The sequence below is a fragment of the Sprattus sprattus genome (assembly GCF_963457725.1).
Source record: "Sprattus sprattus genome assembly, chromosome: 2".
NCBI classification, from domain to species: domain Eukaryota; kingdom Metazoa; phylum Chordata; class Actinopteri; order Clupeiformes; family Clupeidae; genus Sprattus; species Sprattus sprattus.
In genome coordinates this window covers 13,519,941-13,540,672 of record NC_137921.1, presented here as the reverse complement: position 1 = coordinate 13,540,672, position 20,732 = coordinate 13,519,941, and the positions used below count along the sequence as shown (strand labels likewise).

General features: G+C 41.4%; 1 protein-coding gene across 1 annotated transcript; it reads left to right on the top strand.

Moving 5' to 3' along the window:
- Window positions 1-1,180: 1,180 nt before the first annotated feature.
- Window positions 1,181-4,830, top strand: LOC308380970 (properdin-like; the record flags this gene model as incomplete). Its single annotated transcript, XM_080858451.1, has 9 exons — window positions 1,181-1,251; window positions 1,750-1,923; window positions 2,008-2,174; window positions 2,323-2,493; window positions 2,936-3,130; window positions 3,281-3,454; window positions 3,680-3,889; window positions 4,031-4,142; window positions 4,713-4,830. The coding sequence occupies 9 exons, from the start codon at window positions 1,181-1,183 to the stop codon at window positions 4,828-4,830; spliced, it is 1,392 nt and encodes a 463-aa protein (XP_080714577.1).
- Window positions 4,831-20,732: the final 15,902 nt, after the last annotated feature.

Sequence of the window (20,732 nt, the reverse complement as noted above, 5' to 3'; positions counted from 1 at the left end):
CTTATTCATAACTTCTATTGCTACATGTACATGTATCACATCGCATCACATCTGCGCTAATGACCAACTATTGCTGCCAATGCTCATACCCCATACATCTTGCGCTGTCATATCATACTGAATAACAATGCTATACAATACATTATCTGAAAGGTTGTGAGTGTGCAGTGGTAATGTAAGTTGATATTGATATATTGATATATGTTTTTATTCAGTCACACACAGTAACAACAAACAAGTTCAACACAAATAATAATACATTCAAAGTGACTGAAAAGGAACAAGCTGAAGCATAATGCTTGTATTTAAGCCTGTCCTGTTTGACCAATTTAAGCTACCCATCAACATATGCATTTTTTTTTTTTACAAGTAATCCATGTAATGGAAATAAAAAACAAACAAAAGAATTGCCTCCAAAAAGTTAGTCACAAGAAGAGCAATGAAGCAAGATCCCAAATACACAGCACAAAATCCTGCATACATTATGGACACGTGTAGCCCTCAAAAATGGCTTTAGCTACCATCCCCTTGAAAACAAAAAATGTCTTACACCTTCTTAAGATTATGTTAGCATCATTCCATAATGAAATTCCAACAACAGATATACATCTCCTTTTAATTAATTTTTTGGCATTTGGTCTGGTAGAAGATTCCATCAAACTGTGATTCAATCATACTGATTATATCATTAACACATTATCCTGCCGGTCACATTAGTGACCCCACCCATGAAACACACTTTTTCACATACTTTTTGACTGATTATTTCAAAAGATTATAAATGACACATGATTTGGATGTTTTCATGTCTTGGAAATATTTGGGATTAAATGGGGTGAGTCTGTTTCATGATTTGAACTGACATATTGATACAGAAATCAATGGAGTAATTTGTCAAAAGAACCCTCTCACCCTCCACCCCCAACCCCTTATGGTACAGGCTATTGGCCACAGAATTGTCAACATGAGTTTGGGTCAAAAGGCTGCCTGCTGTTTGTCTTACCTAGATAAACAGTTGATAAAAGGTTGGTCTTCCAGTAAATGGACATTCTTTGGCAACAAAACTGGGAACTGCAATAGTTGAACTGTACAGTTGAAAATAAATTGGAATGGTCAGGACCAAAACTACTGAAAGGTGATATTGGCCGTAAAAATAGAGTCAACACATGATCATGATCATATGGTTAACACAATGTTGCTCGTTTTTGGCCTACAATACATTCTGTTTTTGCTGCCTCAAGTAACAGGTAAGTGACTATCTTATATCCTGGAGCAAAATCTACAAGAGAAAGTGAAGATCATTGCCTTACAATATGATCCTTATTCATACTGGCAGTAAAAATGAGCAAATTGATGCTTACAGTTTACAATACTTTTTGTTAACCTCTGATTGCTTTCATCAAACACATCAAAAAACATGGTACAATGAATGTATTAAGTCTCTAACGAGTCTTATGGTTCTGTTTGTGTTTATATCTGTTTGAGAGAGATTGAAGAGAACGAGAAAGACAGAGAGAGAGAGAGAGAGAAAATTTCATATTATATTACGGTTGGCTTGTAGTTGTGGAATTCAACATTGCTCAATACTGATACTCAAAACTGTTCCTTGATTTTTTTTTTCTTTTTATTCATTTTATGAAGAGGCATTAAAGTGACTATGCAGTGTCTCTTTGGATCTAGTCTCAAAACTGTTCCTTGATTTAAAAAATAAAAATAAAATCCTGTATATGTTTGATGAAGAGGCAGTAGAGTGACTCTTCAATATCTTTTGGGTTTAGATTCGCAGCTTGTGTCATGTTACTATGAGTTTGACATGAACACAGGGACCTGCAATCAGCTCATAGGGAATGTGAGACAAGATGATTGCTGTTTCAACTCAAACTATGGCTTCAGAAAAGAAAGCGGGGAATGCATGTCCTGTCGGTAAGTCAAGGAAATGTCACCACACTCGTGGATTTACTTCAGTGTCGTATATATCCCTCATGCTCATAGCTGCACATTCTCCAGCCAAGCCTCATGGTCAGCCTGGACAACCTGGGGTCCTTGCTCCGTGTCTTGTCTAAAAGGTGTCAAGCAAAGGCGACGGAGATGTGATGGGACTGGAGAGTGCAGGGATCCAGAAAAGCTTGGGACTCTGCAAACAACAGTTTGTGAAGATAAAGACTGCTGCCCTGGTAATATCAAATGGCGCATGACACTCTTTTTCAGGTTAAAAAGCCTGGTGCACTTGCTGCTCTGGGACATTTGAAAAAAAAAAAAATAAACAAAAGGATGTGCAAACAAAAAGTCTCGTCGGTTAAATCAATCGCATTCATTTCGCAGAGCAGGGTGGATGGGGAGAATGGGGACCATGGCAGCCTTGCTCCGTGTCCTGTGGGGATGGAGTGTCCAAGAGAGAGAGGCTATGCTCCAACCCATGGCCCAAATGTGGAGGAGGCTGTGACGGCCAAGGGGAAGACTTTCAACCTTGTTTAACAGGAGATGTCTGCCCTAGTACGTTGTGATACAAAATGTTTTAATGTTTACGGGATTTTTTTAAAAGGACATACTATTGTTACGTTATCAATTTGAGGATAATGAACACATGATTAGAACAGTTTAAGGATAAATGAAAGGACTTGGTTACAGAATATAGTATAGTGGTAATAGGGGAATCTAAGAGGGATAATGTACGTGTATGTTAAGGGATTTAGTGACTTCAACATAAATGTTTGCATTCCTGATTCTGTCATCCCTTCTTATTCATCTGCATGAGAGCAGTATCTAAAGACTGACATGTGCTATGATTGTGCAAATGAGTTTCAAATAATTAAATTGAAACACAAAAACATGACTCAAGTTTACTACTTCCTCTCATAATACAGCTTCCTGTCTGAATACGTCCTACCTGACATCTGAACCAATGAAAAGTCTTCCTTTTTTTGCCTTTCTTCAGCACATGGCAGCTGGTCAAATTGGGGACCTTGGGGTCCCTGTTCAGGAACATGTAAGAAGGAGGGTGACAATCCACCGTCACAGGAAAGTAGGAGAACTTGCACCAACCCTGCCCCATCATCTGTGCCAGCTGGGCGTTTCTGCCAAGGGGATGGCACCGATATACAGCTCTGCGATTTCCTGCCAATGTGTCCTAGTGAGTGCAACACGACATCTGCTGTTGAACTACAGTGGAGAGGGATTTTCACCCTGATCTTGCACCACACATTTCTCACACAACTATGCACACCCATGACGATTCAGAACCTATAACAATTCTTGACCACATCGTAATTCCATTTCCTAGTTGACGGTGGCTGGGGAGCATGGGGCCCTCTCTCTGAATGTTCAGTGACCTGTGGGGTCGGCCAACGATTCGCAGAGCGAAACTGTAATAATCCAGCACTAAAATACGGAGGAAAGCTTTGTGTGGGGGACAGCAGAAAATCTGAAATCTGCTACACACAAACGCATTGTCCAGGTGAAAACCTTCCATGTACCCAACAAACTGGTATAACATAATCTGTATGACCACCATCACTGAATGGTACTGCTTTGTCAAGGAATTGTGAAAACCTGATTAGTTTCTCTGGGGGCTCTTTTGTTCACCACAGAGGATGATCTGTAAACAATTTTACAGATTTGTGTTGTAAATGACAATATGGCAGTGCACTATATCTTTAATAATGTGACACTTGTCTTTTAGTGGATGGGGAATGGCAGGAGTGGGAACAGTGGGGGAAATGTACTAAAAGTACATACCCCAGACCCATCAGCTGTACTAAAAAAACGGGAATACAAAATCGACAAAGGAGCTGTTTGTTCAAGGGCTTTGATGGACAATCATGTGTTGGGAGCACTGTGGATCACAGGCTGTGCTACGACATTTCAGACACTAAAGAAAAGCATTGCGAAAGTAAGTCACAAAAACAGTGTATTCTTCATCCACTTGAATACCTCTCAAGGTAGTATCAATTACAAAGTCAATATGCATCACCCCCATGTTCAAAGAAGCTTTCATAATCTGGTGCATAATCATAATGCTGTGTTTGACAAGAACCTGGTCGCTGGAATGAGTGGACCCAGTGGAGTTTTTGTCACCCTCCCTGTGGATTGGGTTCCAAACAACAGAGAGTACGACTCTGCGTACCTGATCTCCCAGAATATGAGTAAGTTAATTGTTAAAGTTTTTGCATTTTTTGTTTAAATCGACCTCCAAAATAAATGATAAAAAAGAGTAAAAACAATAATATCAAAATTAAGCAGTAAGCATAATGCAACAAAATCTACTTAACTTCTGTGGAGTGTACCCAAAGTGATGTGTGAATGACTGTGTACTTCTGTGGTGTGTTGCCATAGTGATGTGTGAATGAATGTACACATTTTTTTGGGTGTCCCACTGTTTCATGCGCAAATGTTGATGTCTGCAGAATTTGGTTTTAATGTTTCATTTTAAGTCAACTATTTAGAGTCAATGTGTTGTATAAATGCCATAGTGTTTTAGCTTTGTTTACCCTTAACCTGTAATTATATATGCTCGCTCCATTTGCAATTCTGTGTTAACGTGTGAGTATTTGTCTAATGTTTACAAACAGCACAAAAGACAAACATACAACTGATCCTGCGAGATCTCAACACTTATTGCTACACTAGCTCATATGCTTCTGTTTTATATGAAGTCGATAATATATGGTATGTTTGGGAGTGCTGTTGATGTCCATATTTTGGCTGTGTCACAGGGAAGTCAAAGGAGAGCAGGTTTTTTACTCTGGGGAACCCAAATTGACAGGGTGTCCTGTCCTTAGTGAAGAGAACAAAACACAGAGTCAAGACTGTCCTAATGTTCCTGCTTGCTAGGATATGCAGTGCCCATCCAGCAGGATAATGGAAGGTAATGGGGGGGGGGGGGGGGGGTGTCATCATGCATTAACAAACAAGTCAGTTACAGGGAGAACATACAGAATTGAAAGTTTGATGAAAGTCTTTCTCCATTCCAGATGCAGCTTTATGTGTAGTGAAGTGGAGTCCTACAAAAATCCACCTCTCAGATGCTCACTAAAACAACAAAGCATCGGAGAGGAACATGTTGCAAGTTGCTTCTGCCGGGAAATCTGCTGGCCTGCCTTTCTGTTAGGAATGATATGACACACAATTGTTTTATTCAGGATATTAAAGGTTTACCTTGTTTTTTTCAATAGCGGGAAACACCAATAAAATTGTTCTTAATTACTATTCTAATGCATCTTGTAAGATTAGGCCTATCATTTTCTCAACACTTGAAAGAATACAAGTACAAGTCTTACTATAAAGAGATACCCTGTGTTTAATATGTATATATGATTTTATATGTATACCACTCATTTTATATATATATCACTGTTGTGTGTGGTGGTGAAGTGGTTAGCAGCACACCACTTTGGAAGCGGGTGACCCAGATTGCAGTTTGTCTGTTAGTTACTTTGGTTAAAAGAGTCCTATGCCATATCCCTGACCTTTGCATTTGAATTTCACTACCAAGCTTCAGCCTATATCAACGCATAAAATGTGATAATGACATATGTCATAAACATGTAAGAAAACATGGGCATGGCCCACATACTGCCCAAATGCACAACTCATATGTGCAATAAGTCACTTTGGGGTAAAGTTTTAAAGAAACGTGTTTGGGTGAGCAAGTGTGGAAAGAGTTTGCAGTCTTGTTATCACATTGGCGCCCTCTGGTGGATACAAATGTGCCCTGCGAAGCAGACTAAAGCAGTAACAGAGGGAGATGGGAAAAAGTGAAAGTCCTCTCTATGGAAGAGGTGGTGTAGACACACACACTCTAAAAATCCACCTCTGCATTTAACCCATCCAGGGAAGTGACACACTAGAAGTGAGGTTACACACTAACCCGGAGCAGTGAGCTGCCTTTGGCGGCGCCCGGGGAGCAGTGATCGGGCTTAGGTGCCTTGATCAAGGGCACTTCAGCTGTGGATGAGGGCATGGGAGAGCAGTGGTCTACCACTTCCCCCGCCCACATTTTACCTACTGGTCGGGAATCGAATCGGCCACCCTACGGTTTCCAGCCTGAAACCCTAACCAGTAGGCCACGGCTGCCTCTAAACCTTCATATATATATGTAACAGTAGAACAGTACATCATCACTGGATATAAACAAGTTAGATTTTTGCTTGGTAATTATTCAATTGTTAAGTTGACGGGTGAACAATTTGGTTTATCAAGTAGGAACCATAGGTGTGTGTGTGAAGGAGGTGTGTTTGCCAATGGTAAGACAGATAGGAGGATGTGTTTGTGTGTATGTATGTGTAGTTGTGTGTGACTGTGCTAATAGTGCAGTCTGTGTATACTATTGTGATTCTCTTCTGTGGGTTGTACCCGAGCCGCTTTTGTGGTTTGCCCCGTGTTTTCCCCTGTTAACCCTGCACTGGCTGGTTTATTAAACTTTCGTCTCCCTTAAATCTTGGTGTCATTTGCCATTCGGTGACAACATCAGTACAGGCTTTTATACGTGTCTTGTGTTGCTCCTTCTTTAGGTTACTTTAAATATCTCTATCACTCAATTCCAATGTGTCACCATGTTGCTGAACTAAGGTGTTTAATGTAAACTAGATGTAGACTAAAACGTTAATTTGCCAATTATATTTTACAATGAGATACTTAACAGATAATGTTTGAGTATGGCCAGTGCTCGTATATCTTAAATTCCACAAACTGGAAAACATTTGATGAAATAAAAGTCAAACACTAAACTTTTGGTGAACTTTCAGTTTTGAAGCATTAGTTATGTTTCCAAAACCTATGTATTCTAAACACATTTATGAATGTGAATAATGATTGCAGAGCTGTTGTAAACACTGTTAGTGCAGTGTAAACAATGCACTGTCACAATTAATTGCTCTCAAGCTGTACAGGAACTTAAAAAATGTTTCCTATTTACAATGAGGAATTAAAAAAAGAATGGTTGGCAGCTTAATGTGTTTTGAAACAATGTTTTATCAATTGTTTGAGGGTTTTTCCCCTGACTCAGGGTAGATCTTCCCCTATCAGTTGTTCTGTAACCACAAATGGATAAATCAAAGATAACACCCTTCCCAAAAATATATGTTTATGTTTTAAAGGAGGGCTTTTCAGGCAACCTGTATAAAAGGTGTTGTTGGTTGTGTGGTGGCACTGCACGTGCTCACTAAAGAATTTAGTGTTATCTCAGTAACGCCAGCACTGGTTCAGTGAAGATTGCTGATGGAGCTGAATCACTATGAGAAGAACAGTCTCAAGACAGGCAAAGAACAGGGAATCTCTGAGACAGACATATATGTGTCTATGAAAAGGACCCCTGAGATGACCCCTGAGAAGACCCCTGAGATGACCCCTGAGATGAGTCCTGAGAAGACCCCTGAGATGACCCCTGAGATGACCGCTGGATTCCAACCCTCTGGTAAATAAACTCTCATACAACTGTGGTCATTTTTATAGTTGGTGCACATGGATTAACTCATAAATGTAGGACTAGCCGCTCTCAAAATTATACCAAAAAGCTGACAGTTGAGAGGCAGACAGCCAGGTTGTAAATTTGATTTTTTTTTTTTTTTTTACTTATCCCAGGAAATGGGAGTGGTGCCAAACATGCAACACGTTCTGATTGAGTAAAAGTTAAAGGACAATGTTCAAAGTTCAGTTTTATTTAGTTTTTGTCTGTTAGATACTTAAAGGGGCTGTGGGTATCTGAATCTCATAAAAGTCCCAAGCAACTGTATTGACTCATAATGAATCTTTGCTTGACATTATCCAAACAAAGTAATGTGTTTTAGAGTATTGCAGATGAACATGGTTGAAATACTATGAATGAAATGATATCAAGAGAGATCAGGGCAATCATTCTCCTTAACATTGATTCATTTAGCAGCCATTTTAATTTAAAGCGACTGACAGAACAGTGTAAGTAAATATTTCCATTTAGTTTATATTATGTAGGCCTTCAGTATGATCCTGTGTATAGAACCCATGACCTACCAATTGAGACACAAAGCAAAATATAGTGGATTATATTCCCAGGGATGGTATGGGGTTGAAAACACCTCTGCCATCTACCAGAGGAAAGACCTCACCTACTGGGTTTATACTTAAAGGGTTAATGACTGTGTCAAGAAAAAAAGAAAATAATAGTTTTAATATTGTGTGCTTTTGTAACCCACCTCATGTCAGTACAGTAGTCATTTGTAGAGATGTACTGTATTTACTTTGCTTGAAGTGTGTGTTTATGGGAAAGAGGAATGCAGTTTTCATCAGCGCTTGATACATGTGCACAATGTAGAATTAAATCAAAGTTTGCATGGCTTTTATTGGGATTAGATCATGTGGCATGGCATCATAAATGCTTTGAAAACACAGATCTTGGTTTCTGATGTTGATAACATTCAGCCATGATTATGTTTTATTATTGGAGCTGGGCAACGATTAAAATCTTTAATCGCGATAAATCGCATGATTTCCCTGATTAATCACGATACGCAAAATCCGATAATAAATTCAAAAGTAGGGTACACCACACTTTTATTTGAAATGTTCTGCCATATGAAGTGCCATAACATTTGTTGTGCAAACAGTTTTAACATCAGCAGGTAAATAAAATATTCAGTGTAAATCTCAATTATACTATTTTATCAAAGCAAATACAAAATTAAAGCTCATTGCCAGGACATTGATGTTCTCCTGTTTGTTATGAAAAAGAAAACAATTATAAATACATAAATACCTTGTGCATGTGTATATTTATTGCACCTATCTGTTCTGTGCAATCTGTTCTGTGCAAAGTTATTTCATATGAAAACCCATGGTTATAATTATTATTTTTCATAAGAATGCAGTGTCACAACTAAATCCCGACCTTTATAACAAACCAAACCGTTCGGTTGAAAATTGAGCAAGTTGGTTATTTAACAAGTACATATACCACTACCAACACAATGTTACGGGTGGAGCGAGCTGACTGTGGCAAGATGGCCGGCATGTGTGGACGTTCGATTCCTGCAACGTGACGATACTTCTAGACTTATTTATCTATGGTTTATCCGTTTTCGGTTTTGCGTTTCCGTTTCCGGCTTCCGGTTCCGGAAGACTTTTACAAAATAAAAACATTTGAGCAAAATAATAAAAACCTGCATTAACGCGCGATAAAATTATTGTCGGCGTTAAATAATTGATGAATTAACGCGATAATAACGTTAACTTTCCCAGCCCTCATTATTATCTAAACAATATGATAAGGTTCACACAAAGCATATGCTCTTGCCCTGCTGATACTGTTAGTAACATATGTTTCAGCCAATGGAAATGCAAGCTCTACCACTTCGAGGTCACTTAAGGTCCTCTCTTTGGTGAGATGGTTCTTAATCTCTTAGAGTAAGGCCAGACTAAGCCGATTTTCATACTTTCCGGAACGTATTCGGGTTTAGTCAATCGCTGCCAGACAAAGCTGTGCTGCGCTGTTCTACGGCCACACACACCCATTGAAACTGGTGAATATGCTGTAGTACATATGCAAGGCCTGTTGGTGGCGCTGTGAAGGGTGCTACCGGAAATGGAGAAGAAGACTCGTAGAAGAAGACGACAAGTTACAACTAGTTAAGTTGGTGACAGTTCAGTTTGTCGCCAAGTAGTTGACCATACTGTGCCTTATACATTTCCTATGCTTAAATCATCATTGTTCAACCTGTATGTGATGCATTATGTGCATACCTAATGAAAGTAAGGGTTTTCATGAAGTTGCTACTGTGATAGATCGTGTGTATTAAATACCACATTTTGGGCTACCTTCTAGTGCTATTAGTAGTGATTAGCACGCTAAGCGGAGATTAAGCTATGTTCTGTTCTTATGTTGATACGCTGTAATAAAGATGTGTTCAATCCTGCTAAGATTTCGACTGGATGAGATATGAATGAGATCCATGTTGCCTAGTGTAATGTCCACTATTATATGTATCTGGTAATATTAGTTGTGTAATTCAGTGCAGTGTAAATTAGTCCCCATAAAGAAGACTGCTTTGGTAACTCAGTGAATAAAACGTGCCCTTCTTAGATCGTTGTTTGCCAGCCATAAACAGAACAGAAGACTTACATTTTTTTGTTTTTATTGCGATTGGGAAGATGTAGTTGACTACTTGACAGCTTCCAGCGTTCACGTGGGATAATTACGTCATCAGATTCGCGGATTCAAACCCGGCCAGACAGGCCCTGATAGCAGGGTAGATTGCAACCTTCCCACTCTGGAGAGGGGATTCTAACCTTGACGGAAAGTAACGCTCCAAATGGCAGATTTATCTGGCCGGGAGGCCAGTTTGTCAAGTTATTTTCCGCAAAAGTATGAAAATCGGCTTAGTCTGGCCTGCCCTTCAGTCACACCCCTCACCAATAACCTTTTCTGCCACAGACACCACAGCTATGACTTCCTCAAACCAAAGATACCATCCATTGTCCAGGTCAAATGCTACAAAGGTTCCTCTTTGGTATTTGATCTCTTGTTCACACCTCTCGCCAGTGACTCTTTTTGTCTTTTGGCATGTTTGCATTTAAAAGAAAGGAAAAAAGATTTTACCAAAGCAACTTAAAGTCCACACACACACACACACACACACATACACATTCCACTAGCTCTTTTATAAAGAAACAAATGACTGTTCCCTTTTAACAGTACATTACTTTATAAGCGGGAATAAGTTAGCCGGACGTTCGATATTCGACAGATATTCGTTTTCGAAAGACGTGTTCACATTCTGATTGCATATATATTCTCATTTTGATTGCTGTATACCCAATATACCCAATAACCAAAATATATGATTATATCAATAACTGTATGATTGTAATAAATGAACTCTCAGGACAAATGCTGAGTGTTACGATCTCTCAGTCACACCCCTCACCAATAACTATATCTGCCACTGACACCACAGCTATGACTTCCTCAAACCAAAGATACCATCGATTGTCCAGGTCTAATGCTGCATAGGTTTCTCTTTGGTCTTATAGTTATAAGAACGTATTTGGCATAATGATAGTAATAATCACAATAACCAAAATATATGATTATATCAATAACTGTATGGCTGAAATTAATGAACTCTTAGGACAAATACTGAGTGCTACCATCCACGGTTCGGGGTCTAATGCTACAAAGGTTCCTCTTTGGTTTTTAATCTCTTGGTCACACCTCTCACCAGTGACTCTTTTTGTGTTTAACATGTGTGCATTTACTAGTAGATTTTACCCAATCAACTTACAGTATATACACATAAAGTACACACACACACACGCACACACGTACGCACGCAAGCACGCACACACACACACACACACACACACACACACACACACACACACACACACACACACACACACGCACATACTGTACATATTCTCACTCACACACATACCCTCACACACACACACTTGCTTCTGGAATGTAACTAAGCTGTTGTGTGTTTCAGGGGCTGGGAGAACCTGTTCTAGATGGACCACTATCTGTCTGGGACTGCTGTGTTTGCTGTTGCTGCTGGTAGCAACTGGACTGTGCGTCATATATGTTATACAGAAGGACCAGCTCCAGACAGAGAGAGGCCAGCTTCTAACCAGTTACTTTAATCTGACTGAAGAGAATAACAATCTGCAGACAGAGAGGGACCAGCTACTGTTCGGTAACTCCAATCTCACTGTATAGACAAAACCAGCAATAGACTATAGACAGACCCCAATAACCGAAATCTGACAACAGAGAAAAACCTAATTTAGACCAGGTGCTGACCAGTTATTCTAATTGTATTTAGTGAACTAGCAACAAACAGAGTGAGACAAACTACTGATCAGTTGTCTAATTTTGTTAGAGGCAGAGAGAGACCAGCTCCTGACCAGTTATACCAACCTAGTCACCTAGATAAACCAGCTACAGATAGAGAGAAAAAAGGACAAACCACTGCTCAGTAACTGTAACCTAACCGCATAGAGAAACATCTCGGTAACGTATGTAACATCGGTTCCCTGAGCAGGGACCAGATGTAACAGATGGGACATGACTGTTATGGACCAATCGAAGCACCATGTATTCACGCAGGAAGGCCGAAATGCAACGCATCACCATCCTGAGCCCGCCCCCTCAGTTACCCTTAAATATGGGGTGACTGCCTCTGAAGACTCTGAGCGTAGAGCCAACCAGAAACAAAACACTGTACACGGAACACTTGTTACATCTGGTCCCTGCTCAGGGAACCGAGGTTACATAGGTAACCGAGATGTTCCCTTATCGCAGTAGACTGCGATGTAACAATTGGGAACAAAGCCCATTCACTCGTGTAACAGTGCTGGCCAATACACACACACACACCAACTTTATTCGCTTTTGCCCTCAGACAGGTTCATACAGCAGTTGGTAGTATGGGGTATGTATTCAACTGAGGTTAAGGGAATCATCGATCCCCTGCTAATGGAGTAACCCACAATCTTAATACGTAGAGGGAGATGAACAGATAATCAGTGCATATTCACAGGCCCAGGGGGATCACAGGTGGCCCGCCTGCAAAACGCCTTGCAGAAAGCCAGGCTCTGCTACATCCAACATATCTATCTATAAATCCAGGAATCTCTGTGTGTCTGTCAGTAACTGGACTGGAGTTACGTTAGTTATGAGATTTCGCATGTAGCTTACGCATGTCATGAACCTGTGCATCCTTGATTTTGAAGATTTTTGAATTTATAGTTTGCGAGATATTTGTATTTTACCGTTTCCCGTAGCCACTAATGGGTTATCGTTTCCCGTCCCGTCGGCACTATGGGTAGTGACGTCACAATCAAACAATATACGCGTAGTAACTATCCTGCCTTCACTCAAAGTTCAGAATACCGTTGGATACGAGGTCTGCATTCAAATTCTTCTTGGTGAACAGATACAGACTTTTGCTCAGGTAATCTTAAGACAGTGATTGATTTGATCTATTCGTTTATTTTTAAGCTTCTTTATATTACGTTTCAAAGTAATGTAGCTTACGCATGTCATGAACCTGTGCATCCTTGATTTTGAAGATTTTTGAATTCATAGTTCGCGAGATATTTGTATTTCACCGTTTGCCGTAGCCTACGGTGCAAACCCATGTCACCGTTGTAGCGATGTAGTCTACTCCACTCTTGCGTTGTGATTTTGATTGGCACCCAGCCTTTTATTCATACACTCTGACAGGTTAAATGAACACAGAGCAAAGGCGATCACACACAGTATCTTCCGAATGACAGCCTCTCCCAGCCAGGGTAAATGCAGACTGAGGTTTATAATATTGCAATAATGAGAAAACAAAATACAAACGAATTACAACAGATACATCGGGACACTTTTTTGTGAATGATGTCATAGTCATAGAACAGTCGTCGTCATAGATGTTACCCCCTACGGGCACTGCACTAGTAGTATTTAATGAAGGTGTGGTGAGAGCTCCGGCTCGCAGCTTTGCGAATATCATCAACTGAAACTCCCTTGAATAGGGCTCAGGAAGATGAAACCCCACGAGTAGAGTGCGCACGTAGCTTCTCCTGGGGATCTTATGCCAAACTCGTATATGACAAAGTAATAGCCTCCACCAACCAACAGGAGAGGCTTGACTAGAGGTTTGCCTCTTGCGTTCGCACCAAAGCACACAAATAGCTGATCAGATTGCCTGAACGTCCTGGTGCGTTCTACATAGGTAAGAAGAGCGCGCACCGGGCACAGCTTATGTAAACACTCCTCCTCCGCTGAACGAGGGGGCGAGAATACTGCCAACTCAATTACCTGGTTACGGAATGGCACCACCTTGGGTGTGTATGCAGCGTTAGGTCGTAACACCACTCTGTAACCAGCAATCGAGAACTAAATGCACGATGGGCTGACAGAAAGAGCTTGCATGTCACCAACGCACTTCGCTGACACCAGTGCTAAGGGCAGCGCGGTCTTTAAAGACAACAACTTTATGTTCACCGTCTCCAGGGGCTCGAATGGAGGCCCTGTGGGCGCACCTATCACAACGAGCAGATCCCAAGAGGGTAAAGGTGCCTGACAGGTACCCTAAGACACCTCACTCTCACGCTAATGGGTGGCTGCCCGGGAAATTGCCGTTGATGCCTGCATGGCAGGCGGAGATTGCTGCCAGGTATACTTTGATAGTAGAAGCTTCCTTCCCCTCATCAAACAGCTGCTGTAAGAACTCTAGGATGATGCCCAGTGCGCAGTTAATGGGGTCGCGCTTACGCGTGACGCACCAACACTCGAACATGCGCCACTTTAGCGTATACTGAGATCAGGTAGACGGTGCTCTGTATAGTAGCCATCACCGAATCTGCACCTTTCAGGTGCCAGGCTCTGAGCTGCCACAGCTCTGGCCTGGGATGCCAGATCATTCCGTGAGCCTGTGAGAGGAGATCACTCCACAGAGGCAGCTCCCAGGGAGGCTGCACTGACATTCTGATCAGATCCGCTTAGTGGGGGATCGTCGCCCCCCAACGAAAACCACAGAGGGCAGCAGGTGTTTTGCCTGTTCGCGAATAGGTCCACCTGCGCTCTGTAAAATCGCAGCCATATCTGGTCGACCACCTGACGGTGGACGCACCAGTCCGCTGACAACAGGTCTGCTCCGTAATTGAGGTGACCTGGAATGTGAACTGCTTTGAGAGAACAAATATGGTCCGCTGCCCACAGGAGCAAGCAGTTTGCCCATTGATAAAGCGCAGGGCAGCGCACACGCCCCTGGCAGTTTATGTACGCCATGGTGGACGTGTTGTCAGTCCTCACCAGAACATGCTGCCCACTTAGTATGGGCAGGAAGTGCTGAAGCACTAGAAAAATCATTATCCTTGAAGCACTCAGAGCTAGTAAGGGAATTAAATCCGTCAACTCACCAACTCAACCGAGTATAAAAGCATACAAAGAAATAGCAACGCTGAGCGTAGAGACGTGGAGAGACGTGTTGAGGTCTTAACTTCGAGGAGCGAAAAGTCGAAAAAGGCTGAGCGACGGCGACACCCCCTTTTTAAGGGTACCTGAGGGGGCGGGCTCAAGACGGTTATGCTTCGCATTTCGGCCTTCCGGCATGTTAGTATAGTGCTTCGATTGGTCCATAACAGTCATGTCCCATCTGTTACATCCAGTGGCGGCTCCTGAAAAAATTCTCAGGGGGGGCAATTTTTTTTTTATGATTAAGGCGACCTATTCAGTAGGTACATTAAGTTATCCGATTTACTCATGCAGCAATACCTTTTTTTCCACTACTGGCAGCAACCAACAGTAATATCTCCCCTCTTTCTACATAGCTAGAGTAGCAAGATACAAGTGGAACGCTATGGAAGAAAGTTACATTCAGGAGCCTTCATAAGCAAACATGATGTGGCTCCACATTAAATTATCCCACTTTTTCGTTATCCACACGTCTCAAATGTTGTATGTTGTAACATAGCTGAACAGGACACATGATATGTCCACTAACAACATAAAGAAGGGGGCAACATACGTCAAAACCAACGATATGTATTGACTGAACTTGAAAGTATTGGCTTACAAAAGCAAAATAAGTCATCACATAAAAAATTATTCAAAGATAGTTCACACTGTGAAACCTATGAAAAGTGACAGTGGTAAATAGAAATACAGACCGCGTTAGCCACTTCACGACCGCGATTTTCTTTTGTTCCAATTTCCCTCCCTTTGTAGAAAACTGTTGAATGGATACTTTTGGTCTAGGAAGTCCTAATTGTTTTTTTGGTCAATTTATCTTCATTATTACGCTGACTAAAAAGAAGTTTCTGTCAAAGAGCGGATGGAATTGTTGTGCTGAACAGGTGCCATTTTGACATGCCTTTGTCGAAGCTGTGTGATGTCCTCATTGGCTTTTACCATAGCCTTTTGCGTCGCTTACTTATGACTAGACTTGGAGGGGCGAGCCCTCCCGGAAGCGAATAGAGAATGCATTGAGAGCTCTGTTTTGTGAAAAAAACGCATTTAACATGGGACTCAATGGGAGAGGTCTGGGGCGATTTTCATTTCGTCCCAGATCGCCCTGAAGGGGCGGGGCCATTTGAATCTTGACTCTAGGCTGACTGAATGACTGTTACCTGATTCGACAATGACATACAGAGGCAGATAAGACGGTCTAGTGGTAGAATCCGACAGAAAAAATATATGAAATTTACATTTACATGTAGTCGTGCGATTTAATTTATACATCAGGAATTTTTTTTTTATTATAATTTTTTTTTTTTTTTTTTCCTTCTTCCTTTTCCCATAGGCAGTGCGTCGCCCAATCGCCCTTATGGACGAGCCGCCACTGGTTACATCGCAGTCTACTGCGATAAGGGAACCAGCTATAGACAGAATCAGACCAGATACTGACCAGTTACTCTAAATTGACTGTAAAGAGAAACCAGCAACAGACAGGTAAAATAGAGAGAGCAGCTAAGGAGGCAACAACAACAGACTAAGAGAGACCAACTACTGACCAGTAACCTTCATCTCACTGCAGGCAGAAACCAGCAACAGATGGAAGAAGAGCAGCTGAGGACCAATATCTCGGACCTGGCCATAGAGTGGAAACAACTGCAGACCAAGACAGACCAACTAGAGACCAGTAACTCTAATCTTACTGCAGAGAGAAACCAGCTACAGACAGAGAGGGACCAGCTGAGGACCAGTAATTCCAACCTGACCGTGGAGAAGACACAACTACAGACCAAGACAGACCAACTAGAGACCAGTAACTCTAATCTTACTTCAGAGAGAAACCAGCTACAGATGGAGAAAGAGCAGCTAAGGACCAATATCTCAGACCTGGCCGTGGAGAAGACACAACTGCAGACCAAGACAGACCAACTAGAGACCAGTAACTCTAATCTTACTGCAGAGAGAAACCAGCTACAGATAGAGAGGGACCAGCTGAGGACCAGTAATTCCAACCTGACCATAGAGAAGAAACAACTACAAACCAAGACAGACCAACTAGAGACCAGTAACTATAATCTTACTGCAGAGAGAAACCAACTACAGACAGAGAGGGACCAGCTGAGGACCAGTAATTCCAACCTGACCGTGGAGAAGACACAACTACAGACCAAGACAGACCAACTAGAGACCAGTAACTCTAATCTTACTGCAGAGAGAAATCAGCTACAGATGGAGAGGGACCAGCTGAGGACCAGTAATTCCAACCTGACCGTGGAGAAGACACAGCTACTTGTCATCAAAGACCAGCAACAGGCCAGAATCCTTTATCTTGGTAACAAAACTATCTAATGCCAGCTAAAATGGTGATGGGCCTTGGGTCTTGATCTAGATATAATTTTGTAAGTAAGCATTTTCCCTTTTTTCCTGACTAGAGTCACCATGTGAAACTGGATGGGCATATTTCAGCTACAGATGCTACATCCTTAAGAAACAGCCCAGCAGCTGGAATAAGAGCAGAGAAGTTTGCCAATCCCTTGGAGCTGACCTTGTAGTCATCAACACGGAAGAGGAACAAGTAAGATTGCAGAGCGCATGTGTACCTTCAGGGTGCGATTTGCCTAGGAGCCAAATAAAAAAAAAAGTATTCAGTGCAGGTTACCATCGTTTTTTAAAGGGGCGTCACAAAAATAATTAACATATAAGGAGAAGTCAAGGGGTGGAAGATGCTTTTTAACACAAAAGTGTTAAGAATGGGGCATATTCCTATTTTGTGTTAATAGCTGGAATGTCTAACAACTGCTTTATTCATATCGGTAAGGGTGATTTATTCAAGTTGCTGTCTAGTTGTACCTGGTAAACATTTTAGCAGAGGGCAAAAAGAAAGCTCTCTTTTCATCAGATAGCTCGCCAACTCTGACGCTCAGGGCTTGAAATGCACACGTGGTCTTAATGTCAGATAGTCTTTTTAAGCCAGCACATGCTTTAACTCTCTGCAAGATATAGCTTCAGGCTTCAGAGTCTACTATATGTAGCCCACTGTGTGAATACAAACGTTTAAGCCCCTCCCCCCCTGATTGTTCCATAAATCCCAGCCTCTGGGCCTTCATGTGTGTTCATGATGTTGGTGTATGTGGGCACATGTGCCAAGTGATTATACTAATCCAATGGACTTTAATGCAAACAGATCTTCATTGGCCAGTGGTCTGCAGGTGGATGGATCGGCCTGAGGTGGCAAAACCAGGCCTGGACTTGGGTGGACAACACAGAGCTGTGTAGAGGGTAAGAGGCACAAGCTGTCTGGTGTCAAATATGGCAATTAGAGTCATTATGCTGTTTTCCCAATGAGACAGCAGCCATGTTTCTAACCAACCCACTAATGCAATTGTTGAAAATTTGAATTGGAAATCCCAAATGGAAATATCTGAAATGCACATAAAATCAAATAAGTCAAATCAGAAATATATCCGCCAGACAGGGATGGATGACTACTGATTTGGTTATTGATAACTGATTTGGTTGGCGGAAACTGATTTATTCACATCAAATTGCATTTGTTTTGAGATCATAACATGTTTCCCATTAAAGTTGTCCTGACTTCCCCTTGTTTTGAACCCATACAACCATCTCTAATTCGCATAACATAGCTGATGGAAGCGCATACGTTTGCATATGGTGAAAACCCATCTTGAGGCATCAGTTAAGCTGTGTCCCTAATTAACCCCTGTTAGATTTTCCCTAATGAAACTGTCTTGCCAGTTAGACTGTTCCCAGTGTTTCCAGTTAGAACATTTTTATTTTATCAGGAACTTTATTTGTTCCAGGTACTGGGCGCCTGGGCAGCCCAACAGTGACTCAGAGAACTGTGTTGTGTTTCTGAGCCATGCAAATCCCAAGACTACTTGGCAAGACTACACATGTGACACCGGGCATTATTTCATGTGTGAGAAAAACATCCAGCACTATTAGTGTATGTTTTGTGTGTTTTAAACCAGTAGAAAATGAATAGGATTCACATGCATGATTTAGGTGAATGTAATTTTCAGTTTTGGAATTGTCTTCTAGTGTTCCTACATACTATAACTGAATAAGATGCTTTAAAAATGCCTTCTTTGCATCCTATCCTTAAATTAGGTTAAGTTCTCTTTATTTTTCACACACATACTGTTTAAGAGAGCAGTGAGATTCAACCTCTGCATTTAACACGTCCTCTGCATTTGAGCACACACACACACTTGACAAGCAGTGAGCACACACACAATCACTGAATACGATGCTTTAAAAATGCCTTCTTAGCATATTCTTTAGGTAAGTTAAGTTATCTTTACTTGTCAGACACACACTCTTTCAGTGAGCAGTGAGATTCAACCTCTGCATTGAACATGTCCTCTGCATTTGACCTATTCCTTACTTAGAAGCAGGGAACACACACACATCACAAGCAGTGAGCACACACACACACACTTGACAAGCAGTGAGCACACACACGCATGAGGATCAGTGAGCGCACACACACACACACACACACACACAAACACTATGAGCAGTGAGCACAAACACACAGTAGGAGCAGTGAGCACACACACACATGAGGAGCAGTGAGCACACACACAGAAGGAGCAGTGAGTACACACACACACACAGGAGGAGCAGTGAGAACACACACACACATGATGAGCTGTGAGCAGTGGGCAGCAGCAGTGCCTTGCCCAGGGAGTTGGGGGTGCCTGGCTCTTGGACACTTCAGATGTGGATGTTGAGGGAAGGGAAACTAATTAATTTCCATGTGTGCAAATGAGAATATTATACATTGGAATCTTCAGGGTTTTTTTCTCCAGTTTCCATCCTTTTACTCAAATTGCTTAATGCTCATTGTTTGATTCAGTAAAAGTACATGTTAAAACTCACTTTGCAGTTGAGGAATCTTTTTCTTGAGTTTAAGGAACATTGTTTACTTTATTGAGTCGACAATTCCCTCTGAAGATTCGATTGAGGTAGCCTTTGAAAGGAAAAAGCTAAAGTATACCGAACTGGTAGTGGAAGTGAGGGAACAAGGTTGGCAAGCACACACAAGACCGGTGGAGATTTAGGTGTTAGAGGATTTGTACCTAAATCAACCACAACATATCTGTTGACTTTTGGGTTCAGAGGGCAGTCACTCAAAGGAGCTTTTAAAGGCATTGTCTGAGGCGGCTGAAAGAGCAAGCCAGTGGTTGTGGCACTCGCACACTACTTGGAGTCAGGAACTAACAGTGGCAGTGGCATGTGTTCTTAGCAATTATGAGTATGGAGGGGGGTGTAGGTGAAACCGGGATTGTTACATTAGTTTAATTAAATCAGTCTCATAAAATGTAATAATCATTACATTTAGTATTTAATATTTTATAATTAAATTACTAAAATAATGGAAAGCTCTAGTTGTACCACTATTTGATATATCGTATCGTATATGATGGCAGAGGCTACTATCTAAGGTGCCAACCTGCAAACTATAGCGGATTACCACTGATGATATGGGATTGAACACCTCTGCCACCTCCCAAAGGAAGGACCTCTCCTCCTGGGGTTATACTTAAAGGGTTAATGACTGTGTGAAGAAGTTTAGGAAATGCTACTTTTTTTGATTGTGTGCTTTTGTAACCAACTTGAAGTCAGTTCAATATTAACTTGTAGAGATTTATATTCTATTCTGCCGCCAAAGTGGTAATAAGTTAACATGCTGTTTGTCCCTAGTGCATGGGGAATGGGAGGAGTGGGGACAATGGGGAACATGTACTAAAGGTACATACCCCAAACCCATCACCTGAATTAAAAA